The sequence below is a fragment of the Lepidochelys kempii genome, chromosome 10, assembly GCF_965140285.1.
Source record: "Lepidochelys kempii isolate rLepKem1 chromosome 10, rLepKem1.hap1, whole genome shotgun sequence".
Classification (NCBI taxonomy): Eukaryota; Metazoa; Chordata; order Testudines; family Cheloniidae; genus Lepidochelys; species Lepidochelys kempii.
Window position 1 is genome coordinate 82,110,999 of NC_136389.1, and position 21,316 is coordinate 82,132,314.

At 41.4% G+C, this 21,316-nt stretch overlaps 1 protein-coding gene across 5 annotated transcripts in view; it reads left to right on the top strand.

Annotated features, from left to right (window-relative positions):
- KIF23 (kinesin family member 23) overlaps nucleotides 1-19,273 on the top strand; it is a 27,763-nt gene extending 8,490 nt beyond the window's left edge. For 2 of the 5 annotated variants that reach the window (XM_073304487.2, XM_073304489.2), the window contains exons 5-24: nucleotides 453-589; nucleotides 939-1,048; nucleotides 2,502-2,672; nucleotides 3,842-3,883; nucleotides 4,317-4,429; nucleotides 4,545-4,666; nucleotides 5,181-5,283; nucleotides 5,638-5,717; nucleotides 5,808-5,927; nucleotides 6,460-6,619; nucleotides 7,299-7,463; nucleotides 7,815-7,972; nucleotides 8,890-9,063; nucleotides 9,799-9,978; nucleotides 10,374-10,682; nucleotides 13,438-13,668; nucleotides 14,812-14,894; nucleotides 15,268-15,349; nucleotides 15,469-15,539; nucleotides 17,603-19,273. In XM_073304487.2, the coding sequence (XP_073160588.2) occupies nucleotides 453-589; nucleotides 939-1,048; nucleotides 2,502-2,672; nucleotides 3,842-3,883; nucleotides 4,317-4,429; nucleotides 4,545-4,666; nucleotides 5,181-5,283; nucleotides 5,638-5,717; nucleotides 5,808-5,927; nucleotides 6,460-6,619; nucleotides 7,299-7,463; nucleotides 7,815-7,972; nucleotides 8,890-9,063; nucleotides 9,799-9,978; nucleotides 10,374-10,682; nucleotides 13,438-13,668; nucleotides 14,812-14,894; nucleotides 15,268-15,349; nucleotides 15,469-15,539; nucleotides 17,603-17,618 (2,627 nt within the window). In that variant the 3' untranslated portion in view covers nucleotides 17,619-19,273. The remainder of the gene's footprint in view (nucleotides 1-452; nucleotides 590-938; nucleotides 1,049-2,501; nucleotides 2,673-3,841; nucleotides 3,884-4,316; nucleotides 4,430-4,544; nucleotides 4,667-5,180; nucleotides 5,284-5,637; nucleotides 5,718-5,807; nucleotides 5,928-6,459; nucleotides 6,620-7,298; nucleotides 7,464-7,814; nucleotides 7,973-8,889; nucleotides 9,064-9,798; nucleotides 9,979-10,373; nucleotides 10,683-13,437; nucleotides 13,669-14,811; nucleotides 14,895-15,267; nucleotides 15,350-15,468; nucleotides 15,540-17,602) is intronic. The other 3 variants (XM_073304491.2, XM_073304490.2, XM_073304492.2) reach the window with 3 other exon arrangements.
- The last annotated feature ends 2,043 nt before the right edge of the window (nucleotides 19,274-21,316 follow it).

Here is a 21,316-nt window from a genome sequence, read left to right on the forward strand (position 1 = left end):
AGCGACGGTCAAAATGGCTGCCTTCACTCTCATTTCTAAATGTACTTAACCAGAAAGGGGAACTTTGAGCAGCTAGAGTTTATTAAAAACTGTTCACTTCTAGTACTTCCCTGAGGTCTGCCTGCTAGTGCCAGCTAGCCTTGTCCTGAGCAGCATTACAGTATGCTGGGGGAATGGCTTTACACTAGCTGGCCCAGTCCTGCTCTCTGGGCAGTCGCTGCACTGACAACATGCAGCTGTGGTCTTTCCTCCTTTGGACTAACTCTTTCCTTTCTCACTCCTGGGATGGTACCAACATGTCTTGAGTATTTGTGCTGACCGTTCCAAATGAGGAAGTCTTCTCCCCCCACCCCCATCTTTATTGGATAGGATCAAGTGACAGTTCAAGTTGAAGGTTTTCTAGTTAATAAGGTCCAATTAGGAACATTTAACTGTAACTGTTTTACTCCTAGGTCTCCTTTTCACCTATGGTGTGACAGGTAGTGGGAAAACACACACAATGACAGGTTCTCCTGGTGATGGAGGACTTCTTCCCCGGTGCTTAGACATGATCTTCAACAGCATAGGACCATTTCAGGCCAAGCGATTTGTGAGTTGCTTTGTTTTAAGTCTTAAGAGAAACTTTCCCAGTAACAGCCTAAAACACAGTCAGTTATTCTCTGTTCTAAATTGTTAAATTGTAAGAAAAACCTTACAGTCCTTTAATCAAAATAATCAAACAAAACATCTGCATCAGAAGCAGAGCCTGGTCAAAAATGGAGAATGACTGCAGGATGGCACGTCAATGAAGTAGTTCGGTCTGACTATTTCAGAGATCATTAGTCATATTTTCACTTTTATCGTGCTGACATTTTTATCACAATTAACCCTCGCCACAAACGACCATTTCCAGTGTTTAAGTTCGTCACATGACTGCTAACCCCATTTGCTGCCCTCAGGTTTTTAAACTTGATGACAAGAACGGTGTGGATGTGCAGTGTGAAGTTGACGCTTTGTTAGAGCGTCAGAAAAGAGATGCCATGCCAATTCCAAAGACTCCATCTGGCAAGTAAGTAGAATGAAATGGTGTATTAATACATATATATGAAATGTTGTAGCTGTGTCAGTCCCAGGATATGAGAGAGACAAGGTGGGTAAGGCAGTATCTTTTATTGAACCAACCTCTGTTGGGGAGAGAGACACGCTTTCGAGCTGTACAGCTCTGCTCTTCAGGTCTGGGAAAGATACTCAAGCCATTCAAGGTAAAGTGGCCCTTTAACACCTCTCCAGGCATAGGGGGGCAAGAACTGGTGGGGGAGGCAGGTTATAGACTGTTGTAATAACCCATAAATCCAGTGTCTCTGTTCAGTCCATGATTTTTAGTATCTAGAAAAGCTATGCATTTAAGCTCCCAGGCTACTTTTGATGGTATTGTACAGGTTTCCTTTGAGGATGAGGACTGAAAGGTCCGATATAGAGAGGTGAAAAGTGTTCACCCACAGGTGATATGGTGTTTTTGGCTTCTCATTTTCTGAGAGTTTATTTAGTTGTGACACTCAAAGTACATTTCCCAGACCTGAAGAAGAGCTCTGTGTAATCTTGTAAATTTGTCTATAAAAGAGATCACCTCACCTACTTTTTCTCTGATACATGTCATTCCAAAACTTGAGTTTTGATGACTTGGACGCCCTTCATGAATGCTTCTTGCCACTTTCAGGAAGCGTTAATATATCACTCTACCTTTTTCTTCTGGTGAGATAAAGCGTAGTCTAATCAACATTTAAAGCTGAGTACTTGGAGACAGGCAACCTAGGTTCTTTTCTTTGCAATATGATTCGTAGCATTACCTTGGTTAAGTCACTTAAACTGTCTGTGATTTAGCCTTTCCTGTTAGTAAAAGGTATGTTAAATTTAAAAAGTGTTTGAGTCCAATGAATGGAAGATGCTATAAGTGCAAAGTATTAATGAGCTCTGCATAGGGCTGACTAACTGTAACTGCTTGGTAATTGACTAGGTAACACAACTACATCTGAAAATTTTATATCACAATATATAGTAATAAACATGACTATATTTAAGCTTTTTACTGCTTTCACAAGTGCTCTAGCTCTTTCTTTTTGGAGGAGAACTGAATACATGGCATCAATGTTCAACATGGGCATTTTTGGGACTGCAGTTATATACCCGTGGCTGGCCAATGCCAGCTGACTCTGGCTAAGGGGCTGTTTAATTGCAGTGTAGACATTTGGGCTCAGGCTGCATTCTGAGCTCAGGGACCCCCCACAAGATACTAGAGCCTGGGATCCAGCCTGAACCTAAAAACATCTACTCTGCATTTAAATGGTGCCTTAGCCTGAGCCAAAGTCAGCTGGCCTAGTCCACCCACAGGTTTTAATTGCAGTATAGACATACCCTTAGACTGTGCTGCTTTCAATATAGCTTCTAATTCTAGAGTATATGTGATGAATTATCCACTTGTCATGGATGCTGTATTGTAATAATGTCATGCATGGTTTTAACAGACGACAAATAGATCCAGAATTTGCTGATATGATCAGTGTACGAGATCATTACAAAGTGGAAGAGGTTGAAGAAGACAATGTCTATAGTGTGTTTGTCTCGTATATTGAAATCTACAATAACTACATATATGACCTGTTGGAGGAAGTTCCCTTCGATCCAATAAAACCAAAGTAAGTGTCTTTTTTTAATATGCCTCTTTGAGTGATTATCACTTGTCCAGGTTGTAATTAATATTGGGTTACCTTGAGACATGCTCACAATCCCCACCTCTTTGTCTTGAGTCCAAACGAGATTACTCAAGAAAGGAATATTGGGTACAGTGGTGTGGAGACAAGACTGTGAACCAGACAGTTGAATCTGACTTTGCCACTGACACCCTCCATAGCCTTTACAAGTCTGCCTCAAGCTCATCTGAAAAATGGGGACTTGCTGTGATGTAGTGTGGAGTTGGCTTGTTTAAGTTTCTACAGCAGGGTCTAAAACTGCAGAACAGGTGTCTTATTGCTGGTGCTAAATTTTTCACATTCCCTTTAGAGTGTGTTACAGAGGAACTTAAGTTTGTTACATTGGTACAGGCTCTTGGAACCTGTGGGACTCCCAAATCTGTTCATGCTGTCTTACAAACAGCACTCTCAACTGATGACTACAACTTGCAATCTATACAATTCTTAGCTGCCATTCCTACTCCTGTTTCCAAAGAAACTGATCCTGGGCTTGGTGACCGTGACTCACTGTTAATCAGCTTCACGCTTCATTGAAATAGGAACAGAAATCTTGGGTGTCAGTTTGAAACTCTGGCTTTTGGAGGCAGCCTCTGGGTGAGCTCCCTCCCACCATTACAGTGTTTGGGAACTTTTGGGAAAACAGTGCCCTTTAGGGACAACACAAGCGCACCTCTAAACTTTTATCTTGTCTCCACGTTAACTCTCTGCTTTGTGCTTGTGTTTAAATGGATCTAAAATTAAGGTTCTCACAAATAGCTACTGGTGTACAAATATCTTTGTGAAACTTGACACACTTATGGCAGAACAATTAATGCACACAGATTTGTCATGGCTCTGGCTTGAGGTCTTTGGATCTAATCTTTTTGGATTCCTTCTCTGAATAGGGTCCACAAACCAATAGAACATATTGGCTATGTCATGAGGCTTTAGGAGGAGAATTGCAATTATTTTGTTTAACCACTTGTTAAGCTCTCACTAGAGGATCACCATCTTGTTAAATGTTTCCAGAACTTGGTCTTAACTTTTACATTATTTCTTGTTGTGCAAACTACAATGATTAAAATGTTAGGTGGTTGCTATGGGTGCTGTAATATTTTACCCTATTCCCTTGATAGGTGGAACAGTTGCAACACTCCTGTGCGGAATGGTGATTTTATGTATGTGCCCAGCATATTGTCTCTTCCATTAAAAATGGAGAAGCTGAATTTATTATATGGTGTTGCTGTAAATAAATTCAGACCCCATCTCTTTCTCTGCTTCTCTAGCAAATTCAGAATAATGCTGTTGAAGTCTATTATATGCTTCTGTATGAGCTTATGCATGTAGGAGAGTAGCAGTAGTCCTCCAGCCTCATAGTGCCTACTATGCATTGCAATTAAATGTGTAAAAGCAAAGCAATAACTGAACTGTATCTAGTCCTGCCTAAATATTTCCCCATGCATTTGTATTGGCTCTCCGTTCTGTTAGTGTGGGATAACGTTTGACATCTGTGTTCGGGTTGAATCTGATCTTTAAACATAAGGATATGCATGGTGCTTGCTTTAAAAGCCTTGCTGCCTGTCAGCTTGATCTAAATCATGCTCTTTGCAGACCTCCACAATCCAAAGTACTCCGTGAGGACCAGAATCACAACATGTATGTTATAGGATGCACCGAAGTTGAGGTAAAATCTACTGAAGAAGCTTTTGAAGTTTTTTGGAGAGGTAAGAAATGTTCAGGAGTAGTGGTCACTTTAGTCCTGTATATCCCTGTGGGATGAAGACCTGCATGGCCTCTACCGATCTGCCACTCAGATTAAAGGGCTCTCTCGTTTAACAGGTCAAAAGAAAAGGCGCATTGCTAACACTCAGCTGAATCGCGAATCTAGTCGTTCTCACAGCGTGTTTATGATTAAGTTGGCTCAGGCGCCGCTGGATGCAGATGGAGATAATGTCCTGCAGGTGAAATTCAGAGGCTAATTATTTTAAAGAGCACAATGCGTGTGTGGGAAGGGAGGTGATGACCTAGACAATGGCTCCTCTCTGGGATGTTCTAATTACTAGTTGCACTTTTTAAATGCCTCATAAGTCAAAGCTCGCTCTGTCAAGGTGAGCATTAATGAAATAAGCGAAGTTTGTTGTTCCCTTGCTCTTTGTCTTGGCTACTGTTACGCAAAAACTAAGCATATAGAAATTGGGAGAGGTTTTGGGAGAGGCATTTGTAGTTTGAGACTGCCTGAAATAGAATATGAATCCTAGATTCCAGAACCTGGAATGCTAGGGCACTAAACCATTAGTAGCTCATAGTCTCTCACATAATTATAAGAGAGAGCTTCAATTCTCTCCCTAACCTTTATTAAGTGTTAACTTACAACAGTTATGTAAGGCTTAAAAGTCTCATATAATTTTATTTCTTCCCCTATATTGGGGACATGTTGCAAATGGCATTAAACATTTTATTTTTTTTCTTGAACAGGAGAGAGAACAAATAACTTTAAGCCAGCTGTCCTTGGTTGATTTAGCTGGAAGCGAAAGAACGAATAGGACAAAAGCTGAAGGAAACAGACTACGTGAAGCAGGTACATAGTTGGCTTGGATGGTCTGTTGCTTATATGCTCATATGCAACTATTGGTTTGTGGACTAGAAAGCTGGTCATATGGTAGTGCCTCCTGGCTCAAGATAAATATCCTGGTGGGGTGTCCTTTTGTTCTATTAAGTCAAATGACTCTTAAATCCCCTTGTCTGGAAAGCTGGACACTACCCATTGTCTTAATGTAACTAGAAAAGGCTTGAGGTATTCCTAATCTAATCAGAATAGTTTATCCCCCCCAAACAGTGCAATTTTAGGCATAAATTGGCCACTAACTTTGGAATATTGTAACTGAGGGGCAATATCCATCTGAGTGCTTAACACTAGCTCTGTTTCTTTCAGGTAATATTAACCAGTCACTTATGACATTAAGAACATGTATTGAAGTTCTACGGGAGAACCAAATGTATGGAACCAACAAGGTATATGACAACCCACCTTTTTACTGTCTTTTAACCTGTCAAGACTTTTGCTTGAGACTGTTGTTGTTGGGTTTTTTTCGTTCTTTTTAGATGGTCCCTTATCGAGACTCTAAATTAACCCACCTGTTCAAGAACTACTTTGACGGAGAAGGAAAAGTGCGTATGGTCGTGTGCGTTAACCCCAAGGCCGAGGACTATGAGGAAAGCTTGGTAACTTGCATGTGATTCTTCTCTTCTTCCGCCCCCTCCCACCCCCCCATTCCATCCCCACCAAACTGATGAAACGAATATGAAGAGATAGAAAATATAAAGGGGAGGGAATCTCTCACTTCATCTCACAAGGAACAAAACTGAAACTTTAAAGGGAAACCCACAACCTAACAATCACACTCCTTATTCCTAGAAATGGCATTGAAGAATACTATAACAGAAAGAAGCCACGTTTCTCCTAGGCCTTAACTGTTTGCCAACACTCTGTACAGTCACTTTCACTGTTTCCTTTGTTGGCAGCATCAGGGAGAGGGTGGGGAGGGGGCGACACACACCCCTGTAAAACCACCAGGGAAACTGGGCAGGAGCTGTAGTAGTTGAAACTACCTGTAACTTGGCTTTTAAACTTGGCATCTCAACTTGATAATGTCCCTTTTTAGTATGTATCTAGATACTTGCGAGTTCACACTGTGGCTAAAGATTGTGGTAACTAAATATGGAGTATCTAAAACTGCATATTATTCTATCATAGCAAGTCATGCGATTTGCAGAAATGACCCAAGAAGTTGAAGTTGCAAGACCTGTTGATAAACCACTGTGTGGCTTAACCCCGGGACGCCGATTGAGAAACCAGGCCTTTAAGGATGAACTCTCACGAAGACTTGAGATTCGAGGTGGCCCAATCGGCGGAGGTAAAAACTGGAATGATGTTACATGGTTTCATAGCACAGACTTATTAGTCAATCCAGCACTTCTGACTAATAGAAAAGACATTAAAATAAAACAAAAACTCCTACATAATCTATAACTTAACCGAGAGAATAAAGTCATAAGGGTATTTGTTACCTTGGGTTTATGCTGCAGGGTTATAAATTATAATGAACACAGTCAGTGTTAGTACACACGTTACTAGTTCCAAGATACATTTTAAATATGGTGATAACAGACGTAGGTGAACTTTCCCTTACCCCCTCCCTTGAGGGAGGTCGTGGATCTAGAAATACAGCAATATTTGGACAAAGAAATAATTTTTAAACTGGATTAAAAAATTATATGCTCACAGGGCTTCTAATCTCTCTTAAATTTCCAAGCTTCCCTCTACACCTATCTTTTATTTATAACTTCTCTAATCGAAACACTTATTATATGCAGCAATGTCCCATTCAAACCCTTCTTTTGGTACAGTTGTGCCTGATCAGCTACCATCTAGGTGATGGAAACTCTTCCTTGTTAAAATGTCCAGGCTTTTATATTTCCAAAATGCTTTGGGGTGAGAGCGAGTGAATGCGTGGCTTCAGTCTGTGTGCTGCAATGCTGAAGTAGGTTTAGATTAGCTTGCTGTCATGGATTGTCTGCTTTAAATCCTTACAGAAACAGAACAATCTGTGACTGAAATGCTTCTGCAGAACTTCCCTCCGTTACCATCATGTGAACTACTGGACGTGAATGATGACCAAACACTTCCTAGGCTGATTGAAGTCCTTGAGAAACGCCACAGAATGCGGCAGATGCTGTCAGAAGAGTTCACCAAAAATGGTGAGCATTGATTCTCCATATGAAACCATTCCTCTGCTAATCAATACATGAAAGGCAGTTGTGCAAAGCAGCTGGAGTAAAATAGCTATATCTTCTATCCCAGTGGGCACATGGCGGAACATATCTGGTTTGCCTAAATTCGTGAATGATGCTTCAAAAACTTCACTGTGGTTTGATATAAATACTCAGACATTTGGCAGGGTTGTGTCAGCAAGCAAAATAAGGCAATCTTCATATTTTAAGCTAGTAGGGAAGAGGCAAAAGTTGATCTAGTTTAATGTTCTGGGGAGGGAGTGCAAAGATTCTCCCTAAGTGAATTTATATGGATTACAATGTCTGAATCTGTTCCAGTACTCGCATTTAAAACTATGCTGCAGGAATTTGATAGCAGCATTGTATCCAAGGAAAACTACGCTCAAGGAAAACTCACTGAAAAGGAGAAAATGATAGCAGGACAGAAAATGGAGATTGAACGACTGGAAAAGAAAACTAAAACATTAGAGTACAAGGTTTGTTCTTGCATAATCTGAAATTACTCAGTTCTTAGGCACAAAACTTATACCTTACTTGGCAAATGTCAAATTTTTAATTCAAAAACAGAAGTTTTTTCCACATAAGGTTTTCTCAAAATACTTTAGTTAATTGTTTTTTCTCTTATTTGGTGGGGATATTAATCAAAATGTCTTACTTGTTTTGGCTTTAGCATGAGTAAGGTTAAGTTTCTTTCAAGAAAACCAGAAATCGCTAAACTACCATATATACTTGTTCATAAGCTGAATATTTTTGGTAAAAAAGTGACTGTCAGAGAGCAGGGGGTCGGCTTATAAATGGGTCTACACCAAAATTTGATGATTTTTAAACTCTGTGAAATCATTGAATTGAATATCTAATACATTGTCGTTTTGTTTACCCAGAGCATCTGCAGGCACGGAGCCCCTCAGTTCCCTGTGGCCGCAGTCTGCAGCTCCCATTGGCTGGGAACGGCGAACTGCGGCCACAGGGAGCTGAGGGGCTCTGTGCCTGAGAACGCTCCAGGTAAACAAAATGTCCCGACCCACCAGCAGCTTATCCTGACCGGCTGGGAGCCAAAGTTTGCCAACCCTTGAAATATTGGGTTGGCTTATGAAAGGGTCATACAGTTTTTACTATTTTTACCTATCCATCTTGGGGGTCTCGGCTTATAAACAAACTGGCTAATGAATGAGTATATACGGTATGTGCTACAAACTTCTGAAATTGTCTTTGAAATTTCAAGGGAACTTACTGGAGTGTTGGTTTATGTCTGTACTAAAATGGCTGATTGTGGTCTAAAGCATGTTAAAATATGATTAGCTCCTTTGCTCTCTTGTGCACCTCTTCAAGAAAATGCTTTGTGAGCAATTAAATGTGAAACTTAAAAGAAAAAATGCTATGGTCTTTCCTCCAGATTGAGATTTTAGAGAAAACTACTACAATTTATGAAGAAGACAAACGTAATTTGCAGCAAGAGCTAGAAAGCAAGAGTCAGAAATTGCAGCGGCAGGCTTCTGATAAGCGTAGATTGGAAGCACGATTGCAAGGCATGGTGACAGAGACAACAATGAAGTGGGAGAAAGAATGTGTAAGTACACTAGCATATCTGTTAGAAATGCTTAATGGAGCAATGTTCGTTGTACCAAGCTAAGGCTGAAATTAATTTTTCTTTGTGTATCCAGTTTTGAGAGACAGACCAGACTATCCACTCTCATCTTGAAATTTGACAAGTGTGATCTTATGCTGAAGTAGAATTTTTCTAGAAGGGTATTGATGTAAACTCGGTAAACTTTGTTAAAAATTATTTTACAAAAATTTGCTTTTTTAAACAGTTTAGCATTGTTTCCTTCTGGTTCATAACTTTTTTGCCTTCTGAAATCAGATTTTCTTTGTCAGTTGTCGTCATTGACCTAGCCACAAGGGTTCTGCTCTTCCCGTGGTATATTAGCAACAGCAAATTTTCTGCCAATTGCGCGCGCGCGCGCGTGTGTGTGGGGAAATAGCTTTTGAGGAACCAACCTGCTATAGTGATCCATTACCTGAGCTAGAGACTTAGCCACTACAATATGAGCGATGTGTGCTACTAAATGAATGTAATCCCTTTGTTCTTCAGTTAGGATATTGAAGATGCTAGATAGCTTTCAAAGTTGGCCAGGCCTAGCGTACATAGGGACTACTTTGACAAGTCTACATCTTGGCTGGAAAATCTTCTTCCATTTGAAATACACAGCTCTCCTCAATTCAGTTGTCATCACAATAACATATGCTTGTCTAATTTGGTCTTTATTTACAACAATGTCCTCCACCCGGTTCTCACCTGCAGGAGCGCCGTGTGGCGGCAAAACAGCTGGAGATGCAGAACAAGCTCTGGGTCAAAGATGAGAAACTGAAGCAACTGAAAGCTATTGTTACTGAACCAAAGAATGAAAAACCAGAGAGGCCTTCACGGGAGAAGGACCGGGAGAAAACTTTTCAGAGATCTGTGTCTCCCCCGCCAGCACCAGTATGTTATATGTGAATCTTTGTATGTCAGTGCAGAGACAAACAGGTTTTTATAAAGCTAAATGTAGCTGATTATTTTTCTCTCTAGTTGTTGGGAATGGGACACGAGAATGAGTATGTTTTGGGCTCTACTAAATTCCTTAAGTGTTTTTTTTTATTTTTTTTTCCCCCTCTAGTGTGTTGTCTCTGCATGCTCTTTTACCTTACACTTGACTAATTGAAAGAGTGCCCTGGCTTTTTAAAGCTGACAATGAAACACCTACTTATGTGAAGTACTTGCGTTGATTACTCTCTGCATATACGCAAGTCAGCCATACAGGATGATTTCTGAGAAGTGTTATACTTTACCAGTTCAAAATTGTATGTGTTCACTAACTTCTCTCCCATTTTCTTCAGTTTTCTAGTAACTATGTTACTCAAGTCCCTAACAGCCAACCTCTCATGAGCCAGCCACAGCTGCATAGACGCTCTAACTCTTGTAGCAGCATTTGTGTGGCATCCTGTATTTCGGAGTGGGAGCAGAAAATTCCTCCATACAACAAGCACACCATTGGCACACCTAAGGCAAGGAGTAGACAACAGGAACCAGAGCAAAATAGAAACTGTAATGTGTCAGACAGAAGGCGAGGGATGCACTGGACTGGAGTCATTGAGGTCCCCAGCCGTAGAGATGAGATAGAAATAGAAGAGGACCAATGCTGCAGGGTTAGTGCTACTCCTAGCAATGGTTACATGAAGCAGTGCTTGGTTGCTGTGGCTCAGAAGATTACCATTCTCAAACAATTGCTAAGCTTAGTGTGTGCTGCCATATGTGAGCTCACCCCTGAAATGGAATTGGACCCAATTTTACAAATTTTCTCCATGTTTGACTGCTGCCTCCAAGTTATGTGTCATGGCACTTGCAAAACACAATCTAATTTGGTTTCTAAAGTCAGTATATAAAAGCCCTTAAAGGAGTATGTCTGTCTGTGTCTCGTCAGCGTGTGTATAGTTCTCTCCAGGAACAACAATTTAATTTTTCTGACTATAAACCTCCTTGTCTCCATTTGTCTGTCTCTTAAACTTATTTGGCAGTCTGCAATTGCCAGAATCATTTTTGGGCGGATTAAAGAGCTCATGAGCTGTTTGTGGAAATTTCATTTATCAGCTGGAAAATGTTTGGACAAGCAGTCTCGCTTGTAATGAGCTGAGTCTGGGATTCATACAACCGTTAAAATGTTCTTACTAAATTTGAATATTTGTAATAAAACTGGTGGTTTTACTTGCAGTTTTCATTCAGTTTTAATTGGTCTAAATGATTCTTCTGTGTACCAGTTCGTATCAAGGAGATGCTTGTCTTAACACTACACGCTTTATCATCACATTCTTGCTACAGGGGTTCAGGTAAAACTAATAGACAAATACCAGACTATTTTGAGAGACGTTCTAAACAGGAGCAAAATCTGTTACATTGTGAATCCATATCTTGGACTCCCTTAATGGTATTACAAACAAAGTTCCTGTAACAGACTTTTTGATGCAAGTCATGCTTTCATACTAATGCCATTCAAATTAAACTTTACCTTAACCCCTGTTGGTAGCAAGTTCAGGAACATTGTCCACTGTCAAATACAGTGCACCCTTTTTTAAGGATCTAAACTACTAAGGCAGCTTTTCAGAACTGTCTCAAAAAATTACCAATGGAAAAATGAATACTTCACTCACCCAGCCAAAAGAAAAGGGTTACTGTAGGTGAGCCTTGAAAACTTCTATTTGCCCAAATCTTAATGTTGCGTTCTACATCCTGGCAGCATGTAGTTTTTGATATCATAGATGCTTGTAAACAGTGTTTGGGGCTTCTGAGAAGAGACCTATCAAGAGGGTGCACTGTAAGCCTTATACCTGTTGCTAAAATACAATGTAATCAATGCTCAAGTCTTGGAAGTGCAGTGGATGGGGTTAGTATCCATGGATCTGAGTTAGGTGATCTTGCCACATGTCACTAATGAAATGGATTTTCATTGGGTGTATATGTGAGACAGAAGTGTAAAATCTCCCCTTATTATTTACAGCTGTTAGTTCCCAGAGCCTGATAGAGGAACACTTACCCATATGCGTGGTCTTGCTAGTTTCATCTTATTTCTCTTAAAACTGAGCAATGTAAACTCTCGCATGATAGGCGGAAAAGGCTGAATTTGATGGGGACAGTGAACTGTGTGACTGAATGGAGATCTTGTGTACTTTGGATGGGTCAAAAAGAGGCCCTTTTTCCCTCTTCTTCCCTGCACCTCTTTGGAAGTGACCTCTGCTGTAGAGTTTATTTGGCAGGGGGACAACACTGTATACAATTGTTCTTTGTGGCTGGGATTTTACTTCTAGACTCTGACCCTGAATCTCGCTGTCTGTAGAATAAGGGTTGGTACATAGTCACCCAGTTATGGAGTTCAAAAGAAGGTAGTGGAAAGTACCATTATAACTTCATCCCTTGAGTCTGGTGTTCAGATTGGCCCCTCCATGGTTGGTCTTCAGCTCCACATCAAGAGCAGCATTTAAAATATGCACCTTGTTAAAGTCATGTCTTGGTCAAGAGTGATTTCAGTTTGATGAACATAAATCACGGCCTTGTGTCAGAGGTCCCTCAAATTCTTTCTTAAGAGGAGGATTACGTTGCCCCTCCTGAGACTTCAACCATCCTTCTGCTTAACTTTCAGAGAAGATCCTCTGCATAAAGCTTATTTTCTTGCATAAATAATACTACCTCTTGTAACATTTTCACCTGTGATCTCATAAGAGGGTCCATATTTAACAGACCTCCTGTTGCAGTTTAAAACAGACTTCTAGTTCTGCCCAGCAGAGGGTGGGTGGTATACGGGTAGAGGTATCAACACATCAGTAACTTCTGATGCATTCCAGCAACTGAGTGCCAAACCAGTCTCACTCTGGAAAGAGGGGCTAATGTCAAGCTTCTTCCTTCTCCACAGTATTTACCCAGAAATACACTTGAGGCCTCCCATCTTTGAGTGACTCCGCTGAAGTAACAGCTCCTAAAACCTGTGCCATGAATTTGTTCCCTTGATTACCTGAGAAACAGACCATCTGACCCAGGAATGTGTCCATGGAAACTATCTTATGTAACTGCTTTTTCAGGCCTGTTTAATGTGTGTAGAATTCATAGTTTGGCTGGACATTTGAGAGCTGCTGCAAAAAAGTTCAGATTCTTTAGTCTGAAGTTCTGGTTAAGGAATCCATCCAACTATGTAGAACTTAATTAAAACTGCAAAGAATGAATTGGCCCAAGTGTAATTCTAATAGCAATGTTGTGTAAGTGTGTCAGTAATGGTTCCCTGCAAGATCAATTCTGATTAAACGTTTAGAGATGAAATTTTGGTCTTCATCCAAATACATTTTAACCAGGCCTGAAAAGCTGCACTTTAACTACTGATTATGCTTATTTCTTCTGGTTCTTTTCTGCTCTGATCAGACTGCGCCTCCAGTTCGTCTCAGACACAGACGATCACGCTCAGCGGGGGAGAGATGGGTAGATCATAAGCCACCTTCTAATGTGCCAACTGAAACAGTCATGCAACCACATGTCCCCCATGCCATCACAGTAGCAGCTGCAAACGAAAAGGCACTAGCTAAGTGTGACAAGTACATGCTGACTCACCAGGAACTAGCTTCTGATGGGGAGATTGAAACTAAACTGATTAAGGTAAAGCAAATACCTTTGTGTTGTCAAATCGTACTTAACTGATTCAGAGTTTCTGATTTTAGCTTGCATAAGGATGTGTTTGACTTAAAGTGCTTTTGTTGATTGTGGTTTTGGAAGTTGCAGGTTGGGGTAGGAGACGCTTCAGTTCCTAGAAAACATTTCTAGTAAGCTTACAGTACTTGAATGTGTTCTTCTAGCTATTTGCATGCCAAGTTTCATCTGCATCAGTTTTGATTTTAAAAAAAAATTGCACCTACCGTAATAAAATGATAGTTTGTCCCATTATGTAAGACACCATCCATAATCAGTGGATGTGTCAAGCCTGTGGCTGCCACTGGTTTTCTGAAGCCTCCTTACGGAGGCTTGACCATCTTGTTGAAGTGATGTCGCTTCGTTCCTCTAGCAGCGTGAACCAGTTCCCATCTTGCTGCAACAACAAAGCAATATGAAATCTAACACTTTCAGAATGTAGCTTCCAAGTATTAGTCTGGCAAACACTTAAAGCAAGTTGGGATGCAGCGTAGGCTTTGAGTTCCAGGGGGCTCTGCTAGTTTCACACAAGTTGTCAATTCCGCCAGATGGCCGCTTTCAGCACGTTTGTTTGGAAATGCCACTTGTTGTCACTTAAACCCCCTCCCAAAGAAACAGTGTTGATAAGTACTTCTTGTGGTGAACTTTAAACTGGATAAAACAGCTGCAGTTTTCCTTTAGCTCTGACTACTAGGGCATGTTCACTTTTTAAAATAAAATTCCTCCATGCTACCCCAAGGGCTTGTTGACCCCACTTATCCCAGGGTTTATCCCATCTGCCAACACAGTTACAGTCCTGTCTAGACTGCCAAATGAAAGCATTGAAACTGGGCCTTACTCAGTTGTGTTTTTAATCTGCTGTCTTAGGAATTTCTTGCACCATTTTGGGGGGGGCAGCTGACAACCTCTGGGTACATCATGTGCTGATGGTTCACTCTAGTGCATGCTCAAGTGTTTGTGCTCTTTGGGTTGATCGATGAGCTTCCTTGAAAGAAATGGTAGTTATTGCAAACACTGAGGTCACGTACTAGTTGGCCACAATTCAAGTTTCTGTGCAAACATAATATCCAAGGAATTATATTAATTTGTAAGTAACTTGTTTCTTTTCCTCAGGGTGATGTTTACAGAACCAGAGGTGGTGGACAGGCAGTCCAGTTCACGGATATAGAGACTCTAAAACAAGAATCACCAACCGGGTCAGTCACATATAATTTTATAATTGCAATAATGTCAAGAACCTAGTATCCCCAGAATGTGCACACAGCTCTAATTCTATCAATGGTTTGGTGAGAAACTTCAGAAGAATGAAGTTGCTGAGATTTTGAACTTACCAGCTTTAAGGTAAGACTGGCTTAATATACGTAAAACTGAGGTAAGGTTTTCTTGTAAAGCCTGCAGCTACAGGTATTGCTGGCGCACTGCTGGAGTTTTGGGGTACCAGAAGCTATTCATCATCTCCATATGAGTGAACCGTCTCTAGATAATGGCTTGTGCAGTCACTCATTGGACAGTCTATTGAACTATACACAGCAGTCTTTCAGGACTAACTCTTCTCTCTGCCTCCCTCAGTCGAAAGCGAAGATCATCAACTTCAAGTCCTGCTCCACCAGAAGATGCTGCAGAATCTGAATGGACAGATGTAGAAACCAGAGTAAGTTACAAGTAGGCGGCCAGATTCTTACGTTGGTGTGAATCTGGAGTAACGCCAGTAATTTTCGTCTTTTCGCTGGCTTTATGCAGCAGCTGTGACTAATGCATGTGTCTTTCCAGTGTTCAGTAGCTGTGGAAATGAGGGCAGGATCCAGTCTGGGACCTGGATATCAGCATCATGCTCAGCCCAAGTAGGTGTCACACTAACTTATCATAACTGGAGCTTCTGGCTTTCTTGCTCTAAATGCTCCTTGGCTGGGAAAATGTTATTCCCCTCAAGTCTTAACCAGCTTTAAGGTAAGGATTGATTCCTGAAATGTCAAACCTGGCGGTGTTGCCACTTTGCCTTTGTGGTTCCAGCCATTTACTCTTTCTCCTTTGCTGGTGTGAATGGGTTCTCTTGCTGACTCAGACTATCAAGGAGCAGTGATATGTCACCAAAGGGACAACTGGAGACAGCTAAGTGCCATGGCAATTGGAATGACAAAGTGACCTAAAATTGAAGCCAAATTTAGCATGACAAGTGACTTTTTTGGGTGCCCAACTTGATAAGCCTGAAAGGAGCCTGATGTTCAGAGTTGGGCCAACTTTCTGAACATCAGTCCCTTGTAAGACATCTCAAGCTGGGCCCTCAAAATCACTGGTCACACGTGGCCTGAGGTGTGATAGTAACATCTGACATCGATACCGTATGTCTTCAGCGGCAGTTTGAGTGGACCCACAAACCTGTGCTGGAACACTGGCTGCCCTAACAGCTCAGAGGTGGAGCAGTGTATCTGGGACAGAAGTGAAGAGAAATGATAATATTCTACCCTGATTTCCTTGTCCATTATACATCTAAGGTTGCAAAGGATTAAAGTAATCTCTGTGCCTGTCAATGTTAGTAACACGCTGTAGTGCAAATGAGCATATCTGCGATCTCTGCTTGATGCCTGGAAGGAAGGATAGTTTAAGTACATTTTATTAGTGTACAAAAACTGTTTAAGGTACCTTGGAGAGGGGGATGGTGTTCAACAATCTGATGGCAAAGTTGATGTAGTTCATATTAAATTCCAACTACCACTTGCCAGATTGGGTACGTAAAGCTTCTAACAGAGAAGCACAGGCCTTAGCTGTGGCAGAGAAGCCCTGCTTCTGTTCAGAGTCTGGAGTACCACATACTGAATTCACAGATGACAGCCTAAGGCTTCTTGGGGAAGCTCAGTCTCACCCTGGAGAGTTTGTGAATCTAAAGCTCCCATCTTGCTATACAAATAGAAAACTCACCTGATGTCGTGTAGAAGTCCCAATTTCTAACACCAGAGTCCAAACAAATGCTAGAGTTTCAACGTGAAACTTCGTAAGTGGCAAGACTGGGTCTCAAACGCTTGCTGACAGAATACGTGCTTATTAGGCAGTCTGGTAGCCTAGCTGCTGGAGAACAGAGTTCACTTGCAGATTTGGCCTTTTGCAGATAGGTGCTGGCAGCGCTGTGGCAGTGATCCATTCAGCTCAGGGGAAGAAAGCTTGCAGTTTTACACGATGTTTACAGGCAGGAGAGAGGGCTTCAGAGGTAAAAGGGCTTTTCATGAAGCAAAAAGGGGGTTGCGGGGTGGGTAGAAACAGACGGTGACCCCATAACGACCAAACAACCTTCAAAAATTTCAGGTCGAAATAGAGAGGCTAAACAACTGTAAAAAGCTAATGCATTAGACTTCAGTCTATGGTGTACACTGCTCCAAGTGGGAAAACTTGTCTGTACAAGTCCAATAGCAGTGGTGGAATACATTTGAAATCTGGCACTTTTGGGAACATCTGGTCAGAAAACTTGTGATTTTTAGATCTGTTTACAAACTTTTCCCTTGTAATCCTGCTATGGTATAAACTTTTTTTCAAAGCCCCCTTCCCTGTAATCTTGGGGCCTAATCAAAGTGAGTGGGAGCTTTGTCACTGCCTTTTAGAGGAGCAGGATCAAGTCTTTGCTTTGCCTGTTGGGTCAGTCTTGCTGTTGTCCTGTGTGTGTAGGTTGAACTCTATGCAAAAGCAGATTGTGAACTTAACAGTTGTTGCTCCCTGATCTAATGCGTTGAATAAAATCTATAGCATAGCTGTATCACTGAACCAATTGATTCTTTTCATCACTATATACTCTTAGTCTGTTGTATGAATACAGGTTTTATGTAAATCTAAGTAACATTCTTGACCATGAGTATAGAAAGTTGTGCTGTGAGAATCAAAACTTTGAGCTGAGAGTATTGTGTGCTTTTTATTTCAGGCGCAGAAAACCATGAGCTGGAATTCACTATTGTACTGGAATACTGTTCGCAAAATGGGGATTTTAATCAGTTCTTCAGAATTTGCTGCCAGTGAAGTCTTGGTAAATTTACTGCTATGCTAAACTGCAGACTTGCATTTTATAACTGCTTATGCTGGACAGCAGGCAGCTAAGGGAAACCTTTTTTTCACAATTCTGAGGAAATGTATGTATCCAATGCATTTGTTTTTTGCCCGGCTGTGTATTATGGATAACTTTGAAGAGAGCCTTCTGTTCTGTGTGTGTGTGAACCTCTTGATAGTCTATATCTCCTGTAGACTGAATCATGCAAGGCCTTTGCCTTGTGTTTTTGCAAGGTTTTCTTTTTGTAGTGTAAAACTTTTTCAAGTTTGGTCACAATCCTTTGTATGGTGGTTGTTCGTTTGTTTTTTAAATACACAATTGCTGCTATTTATTTAGCTGCAGTAATGCACTTTAGAAATATTTCTATGCCCATTCAGGTTTTTATTATACTTAGCAAGAATTATTAATATGAACTACCCATCAGAACAACTATCCAATAAGAGATGGGACTTAATTGTTGGACTGACAGTGTTCTGTACATATACAAATCGTCTTCTGAAAGTCATTTCAGTCTTTGAGCCGGCATAATGACAAAAAGCAGAAATCCTGAGACAGTGCATAACAGTGAATTGGTGTCATACCTATTCAGTTCTGTGCAATGAGTAACTGTTATATGATGCTGATTACATCAGCAGATGTAGGGTGAAGGTAATATGCTCACTTGTTAGGTGACAATTGTATTAAGCATGGATCTGCAAATGTGTTAAAATAAATACTTTTATTCAATGGCTCTTACTCAGTGTAGACTTGTTAACTTGGGATAGTGTTTTACGTTTAGTGTATGTAATCTGGGCTTCCTCTCAGTGGAGATGTGAGGCCAGAATTTCAATAGCATCTTGCACTGTCTGGTCTTTAATAACTCCCATGCCAAAAATATCCTGCAGTAATGGATCTTTGAAGTGGGAGTCTGGCACACTTTGAAACTTTGACTAAGGGATTACAGTGAATTCCAATACGTTAAAAGCGTCAGAAAAGACCTTTGGGATTTTATATAGGCTGCCTTTCCACTTCTTCAGTCTCTCGGCTTATCTTTTGATGAAAGGGTTGTCTTGCTTTGGACTAGGAATAGGAACCCGGTCTCTTTAGAGAGTATGTTGGCTAACACGTTTAAATAACTGTCAAAAATATGGCTTTTAAAAATGGGTTTTGCCCACACCTAGTAAGCATGGTTTTAACAGCATTTGTTTACACTGGCTGCTAAATAGTGTTTAAAAATATGCATATTTGTGTTAGCTAACACACTTGCTAAACATACCTCATTTCCTAGTCTACACTAGGCCTTAGAGTCTGAATCAAAAGTGTAGTGCGTAAAACCAAAAAGCAGGGCTACAGATAGTGGGGACTCATGGGCTACAGATAGTGAGATACCCAACTCTGGTAACCCCTCACCCCCCTCCCAGGCTAATATTACAACTCCGATTCTTCGCGAGCCTTCCTAATAATAAACATCTCCCTGAGCAAAATGATAGACGTTAACAATCTGGTTTCAGAGTAGCAGCCGTGTTAGTCTGTATTTGCAAAAAGAAGAGGAGTACTTGTGGCACCTTAGAGACTAACCAATTTATTTGAGCATAAGCTTTCGTGAGCTACAGCTCACTTCATCCGATGCATAAAGTGGAAAATACAGTGAGGAGATTTATATACACACAGACCATGAAAAAAAATACACATTGTAAGGAGAGTGATCACTTAAGATGAGCTATTACCATTATCTTATTACCTTAAGTGATCACTCTCCTTACAAAGTGTATTTTTTTTCATGGTCTGTGTGTATATAAATCTCCTCACTGTATTTTCCACTTTATGCATCGGATGAAGTGAGCTGTAGCTCACGAAAGCTTATGCTCAAATAAATTGGTTAGTCTCTAAGGTGCCACAAGTCCTCCCTTTCTGTTAACAATCAGATGTTTGTTGCTGTTACCTGTAGCCTTGAGCAGACAGCAGAGCAGGTCACATTTCAAAGCCCTTCCATCTTAGGCTAGGAAAACCAAAAATGAGGCCTTCAACATCTCTGGGTCTGCCCGTGTAACACCGCTAACCCAGTTTCTACCTCACAATGGTGGAGCAGCCCCAAAGCACTGACTGGTGAAGAGCAAAAGTTGCTCTGCTTGTGAGACAGCATTTGCAGGCTTCAGAGGGCAAACTGCCCTACTTAGTCCCAGTCCTTGCACTCTGGGCTGCACTGATTTGCTGCCACCGCCCACACCCGTGCGTCTGCAGCTCCACAATGGGAAAAGTTAACCAGCAGTCGCAGGATTTCCCAGGCAACAAGGGCGTGAGTGATTGTCCCACATACAAAGCAGGCAGTCCAGGGCATCTAGCGTGTCTGCTCTTCCCCGGGTTGAGACATTTATGGACAGGATTATATGATGCGGCTGCCTGCCCTGGCGTGGGACTGGACACATTCAGAATGGGCTGAGGCACGCTGAAACACTTGGCTCTTACAGAGGTCATGGGCAAATGTGCAGCACCACTGTTTGTGTCATTACTTCTCCCATGACCCATTCAGGAGTGGGGCACAGGCCTTGCTGCAGGTCCCCATGCCTTTCTGTAACTTCCTGCTAAATACTAGAAGAGGAAAACGGAAAGCCGGGCTTCAAATAACCAATCAGGAAGCCTTGTGGAAGAAGTACATCCATTTCCGTCACTTAAACCTCTACGAAGGGAGAGACGGAAGGGAATGAGCTGTTGTATCAATAGCCTAGCGTCGAGATGACCGCTACTTATATTAAAAAGGCAATACATTATATTGGGCATCTTGAACTAGTGCCACTAGGTGGGGTACAGTAGCAGCGTTGCTTGTGTTAGGAAACAGTATGTGACCTTAGGTTCTTCCCACCCCACAACTTAACCCTTCCGAGGTAGCCTCTGTCTGTTCCCACTTGTGGGAAGTGCCTCCTCCCACCGGCATTGCTGGCTTTAGAAACCTTGTAACCAGCCCCCGGGCCAGCACCCTCTCCTTGTACCAAGTGACCGTTGCTCAGGTTATTGACGGTTCCTTTCTTTCCAGGGCTGAGAGCAGCTGGGGAAATGTGGTCTGTACTTGGAGCAATTAGGGGATTTTGTTGAATTGTGTCTGGATACGTTTTGCTATTGCACACTTGGCTTTTTCTCTGGGCCAGGATCTGGCACTTTCTGGTCACAGCCAGTCAAGGTTTTTTTTTTTTTTTGGTGCAAGGTGTACATTGGAGAGGCAGACCCTTGTGTCTGAGGGTTCAGGTCTGGGACACAGATTCTGTGTAGTGTAACCCAGGCTGTGATTTGAAACCTGTTGCTTGGTACCTCTGCTGAAAGGCTAAGATCTTGACCAGTACCAATTGAACAAAATAGCTTACTAATACAGACTTAAGTGCTGAGCTGTCTCAGAGGAATTTGAGTTTAATTGCATTAGTTTGGATGCTTCACAGTGATTGACGGGGCTGGGGAGCTGAGCTAGTGGAATTAGCAACAAAACAGTCAAATGGGGCTGCAGCCACCAATGATTATTTGTTTTGAAGAAAACCCCTTAGATTAGGATGAAATAAGTCTCTACCCCAATCCCAATTAATCTTTCAGTGTTAATCACTGTGCTAAGTGTGTCACTGTTTAACA